This window comes from Nannospalax galili, unplaced genomic scaffold, assembly GCF_000622305.1.
Source record: "Nannospalax galili isolate Female #2095 unplaced genomic scaffold, S.galili_v1.0 scaffold390, whole genome shotgun sequence".
Classification (NCBI taxonomy): domain Eukaryota; kingdom Metazoa; phylum Chordata; class Mammalia; order Rodentia; family Spalacidae; genus Nannospalax; species Nannospalax galili.
This window is the reverse complement of record NW_008330777.1, coordinates 387,120-392,212: the sequence shown is the minus strand read 5'-3', so window position 1 is coordinate 392,212 and position 5,093 is coordinate 387,120. Positions and strand designations below refer to the sequence as shown.

At 42.6% G+C, this 5,093-nt stretch overlaps 1 protein-coding gene across 1 annotated transcript; it reads left to right on the top strand.

The window, feature by feature from the left end:
- Positions 1 to 2,196: 2,196 nt before the first annotated feature.
- Positions 2,197 to 3,033, top strand: LOC103749130 (probable E3 ubiquitin-protein ligase RNF217). The gene has a single exon (XM_008851955.2). The coding sequence runs from the start codon at positions 2,197 to 2,199 to the stop codon at positions 3,031 to 3,033; it is 837 nt and encodes a 278-aa protein (XP_008850177.2).
- The last annotated feature ends 2,060 nt before the right edge of the window (positions 3,034 to 5,093 follow it).

Here is a 5,093-nt window from a genome sequence, read left to right as displayed (position 1 = left end):
CCTATGGAAGACAGAAGAGGCTTTCGGATCCCCTGGAACTGGAGTGACAGAGAGTTGTTAGCTACCATGTGGGTGCTAGGATTCAAACCCGGGTCTTCTGCAAGAACAACCAGTGTTCATAACCGCCAAGCTATCTCTCCAGCCCCTGAATTTCTAATAAGCTCCTAGAATACTGATACTGTTGGTCTCTGGACTTGGCTGAGTAATAAGGTTACAATATTGTGGTCCTAAGAAGATTCATGTTAAACTTGGCACTCACCTTTAATCCCAGGCAGAGGCAGGTGGGGTCCAGTGTGGTCTACATAGTGCGTTCCAGGTCAGCCAAGGCTACATAGTGAGACCCTGTAAAAAAAAAAAAAAAAAAAAAAAAAAAGAAAGAAAGAAAGAAAAAGAGAAAGAAAAGAAAAGGAAGGAAGGAAAACTTACTCATGGATCCAGTTATTTTTATTTCTATGCTCTAGAACTGAGTTATATGTGGTTCTCAAATGTCGTGTGTGTGTGTGTGTGTGTGTGTGTGTGTGTGTTGCTTGGAGCTGAACCCCCAACCTCATGCAACCTCTATCACTTGAGCTACATCTCCAACCTCAATATGTGGTTCCCAGATGGGGGAAAAAACCCCACAATAACCTAAAGAACTTATTCACTCATAGACTGCAGAGCCCTGCCTCCTGAGCAGTTCATTTGGTGATGCAGGATGAGGTCTGAAACTACATTTCCAGGAGGTATTCGGTGCTGCTGGCCCTAGGACTTACTCTGTGAACTCTGGCTCACAACGACTGCATGTGACTTCCAGGGAGTGACTTGTAATATCTATATTACATGTTCTGTTTATAATATTTTCAAAGCAAAGGTACAAATCACATAAACGAGTTGCAAACATTTAAGTATCTTAATGTTCCTGGTATTTACCAAATTCAGTGATCCGGCTCCCAGCCCAGGTATTCAGCTTTACTTTGTATATAGCATCAACAGTCTCCAGATGTTTTGGTTGAAAAATTATTTTTATTGATAATTGTCTCACAATATTTGGATTATTGCTAGTTGTATTTCTAGGGAAATCAATGACACTACATGGGTAGACAGCTTGGCTTATCAACTGCTTTTAATTCAGTGTTTGGGGAGGATTGCCCCTCAACTCACAAGCAGGGGACTTGCCACTTTCTTGATTATGTTTGCTTTGTCACTTTAAGAGGATTATCTAGTTAGAATCAGAAAGTAAAACCAGTAAACCCACACACTTGCATCTATAACTGTGCTGGATAGCTTTAGTGTCAACTTGACACACCTGGGTTGAGGGAGCCTCAATTGGGGAACTGCCTCTATTGGACTGGCCTGTGGCCATGTCTGAGGGGCATCTTCTTGATGAGTGATGTGGGAGGGCCCAGCACACTGTGGGTGGTGCCACCCTGGGCAGGTGGGCCTGTGTTGCATAAGAAAGCAGGCTGAGCAGGGGCCAGGGGAGCAAGCCAGTAAGCAGCGTTCCTCCATGGCCTGTATTCCAGCTCCTGCCCTGAGTTCCTACCTTGGGCTCCCTGATGAACTGCAACCTGGGAGTTGTTAGCTGAATAAACCCTTTTGCTCCCCAAGTTGGTAGTGGTCAGACTGTTTTGTCACAGCAATGAAGAACAACTAGAACAATAACCTACAATACAACTCAAAGAAAAAACAACAGAAAGGTCCACTATTGCCCCCTCTGCTTAGAGAAACTCCCACTGAAGATACTGCAAATTGAAGTTATTAACTGGTTAAAGTGCTGGGAACAAGTGGTAGTTACATGCATAGTCCTAAATAGGACATCTACATCACTCCCTCCAAGGAACATCTTGGAAGAGAATATAAGAGGCAGAGGAAGGAGTGGAGCACAAGCAATGTGGTCTTCCAGCACATCAGAAGCATCCTATTTCTTAACTGTCAGTAACTGTGATTAACTGCACAGGACTGGTCTGTCAACATTTATGGAGGGCGGAGGCACTCAGGAGGTCCTGCCACTCACTGAGTTGCTTTTGGCAGTGAATGTTTGCTGTGGGTTAAAGAGACATTTTCTCCAGTGGAATAGTCACTAGTAACTTGAGTATGCTCCTTTAAGTAACTCAGCTGGAGTTCTACCTGGCTCTGGAAACTTTCTACTAGCAGGGCCTGTTAGGAGCACCACCCTACTCTGGCCTGGGTCGGGTAGGAGATCCCTCTTCACTACTCATGGTGCTGACATGCCGGGTGTGCCTGGAAGACAACCCCATCAAGCCCCTGCCCTGCTGCAAGAAGGTGGTGTGCGAGAAGTGCCTGAAAATCTACCCGAGTGCCCAGGTACAGGTTGGCCAAGTAGAAATCAAATGTCTTATCACAGAGTGTTTTGAGTTCCTAGAAGAAACAACTGTTTTCTACAATTTAACCCATGGAGACTCCATCCAGTATAAGTATTTCTTGGAACTTGGCTGGATTGACTCCAGCACCAAGCCGTGTCCTCGGTGCAAGCACTTTACAACCTTTAAGAAAAAAGGACATATTCCCACCCCCTCCAGATCAGAAAGCAAATACAAAATCCAGTGCCCCACTTGCCAGTTCATCTGGTGTTTTAAGTGCCACTGTCCTTGGCATGAAGGTGTTAACTGTAAGGAGTACAAAAAAGGAGACAAATTATTACGTCACTGGGCAAGCAAAATTGAGCATGGGCAGGGGAATGCCCACAAGTATCCAAAGTGCAAGATCCATATCCAAAGAACAGAAGGATGTGACCACATGATGTGTTCACAGTGTAACACTAATTTTTGTTACCGATGTGGAGAGAGATATCGCCAGCTCTGTTTTTTCAGAGACCACACATCAAACCTCAGTATATTTGGATGCAAATATCACTACCTTCCAGAGAGACCTCATTTGCAAAGATTAGTGGAAGGGTCAATCTGTGCTGGAAAATTATTCATTGCACCTCTAATCCTGGTTTTGGGATCAGCACTAGGGGCCACAGCAGTTGTGATCGGTTTATTTGTATTTTCTATATATTGCCTTTGTAAAAAACAGAGAAAACTATCATAGACAGGTATGCACTGATAACATACAGAGGATTTCACCTAACTTAAGCCAGTCCCAGGAGGAGCTGTGCAGGATGGAGTACCATTAGTCAGATCCTTAGAAATACCTAGAGGAACTTCTGTCATCTCATCTCCTGTGGTCCTCTGCAGGCCACAGTGCCTCCGAGCTAAGGTGCACTCCCAACATGGTATCCTGTCCTTTCCCTAAACAAATTGCTGCTTTTAAAAAATGGTCACTTTCATAAATTATAGACATCTATATCATAATTCTGACCTTTGTGGTTCTTGGAAGAAAATATTTTAATTGAGAACAAGGATCCTCAGAATTATTCTGAGGACACCTCTCGTGAGAATTGCTTGGACTGTCTGAACCCTGGGCCTCCCTTCAGGCTATCTGTTAGACTTGATGTGAATAACTGAATTCCCATCTGTCCCAACAAGCAAAGCCACTTTTCAGAAGAGAAATAGAGGTTCACAAATGCACCTGTTTTCACCCGTGGCCCAAGCAGTATAATTCTTTTGTTCTTTGGATACTATAATAGCTAAAAAGAATCTGTGCCCAGAAGGGAATTAATGGAACTAAATAATGAAAAGAATCACGAGTTACTGACATGTGTATGTGTAAGGATGTGAATGTGTGTATATAAATCCATATTAAAACCAGTTCCCATAACCTTGTGTTTATCTATTTCCATGTCTCTATAATATTTTCCACATTTTCATAGACCCATTCAGCGATGATGCTTCCTTCTGTGGGCATAACTTGGTGATGGACTGAATTAAAAATCATTGTAGACAAAAAAAAGAGGAATAAAGAAAGAAAAAGAGAAGGAAGGAAGGAAGAAAGAAAGAAAAGGAAAGAAAGAAAGGAAGGAAGAAAGAAAGAAAAAGAGGTACTGGAGAGATGGCTCAGTGTTTAAGAACACTTGCTGTTCTTCTAGAGGACCTGAATTTGATTCCCAGCACCCATAAGGCGGCTGACAACCGTCTGTAGCTCCAGTTCCCCGTGGGATCCGACACCCTCTTCTGACCTCTGTAGGCTTTACATGACATGGATGCACTTGCATACATGCAGGCAAAACATTCATATACATAAAATAAAAATAATAAATAAAATATTGAAAAAAGAGAGAAAAAAAGGAAGAAAGAAAGAAAGGACGGAGAGAAGGAGGAAAGAAGGGAGGGAAAGAAAAAAGATATTCTAAAGTATTTAGGCACTACTCCTGGTGTTGTTTCAACCCTGCAGAACCCATGCAAAAAAGCCAGGCATGGCAGCCTTGACACTGCAATTTCAGGGCTGGAGAGGGGAAGACAGCTCTCTGCAGCTCCTGGACAGCCAGTCTAACTCCACTTCAGTGAGAGACCCTGTCTCAACAAAAAGAAGGTGAAGAGTGCTTAAGAAAGACACCCAAAATCAACATCAACCTCTGACTTCCACATACATGTGTACACACACACACACACACACATGCGCACACACACGGTTTGGGAAAACAAGACCAACTTAACTCCCAAGGAAGCTATGTGACTTTGAGCAAGTCACTCAAATGCTCTGGGCTTCAGTTTGATACTGTGATAATAGTGTCTTTCCTGACCCCTTCCAAGGACTGGTTCTACAGAGGACCAAGTAAAACATAAACGGTCACAGTTGCTGTGGGTTGGAGATAATGTCAGGTGTGCATCTTGCTCAGGAGTTGTTGATATTTTTGGAAAAGACTAAAATATTTTGGGCTTTTCAAGGCATACAAGCTTTATCACAACAACCCAGCTCTTTCATTGTTTCACAAAAACTCCCATAAACAATATGTAAGCAAATGGATATGGTTGTGCACTAATAAATTTATTTATAGACACTGAAGTTTAATTTTCCTTACAATAGTATACTCCTTGAACTGTTCTTTTTTGTTTTTTTAAAGACAGGTTCCTCTTTTTTTTTTCTTCTGTTTGCTTTTTATGAGATAGTCTCTTATATCCCAGGCTATCCTTAAACTCACAAGGTAGCTAAGGATAACTTCAAACTCCTGATCCTCCTACCTCTACCTCCCAAGTACTGAGATTGCAGGT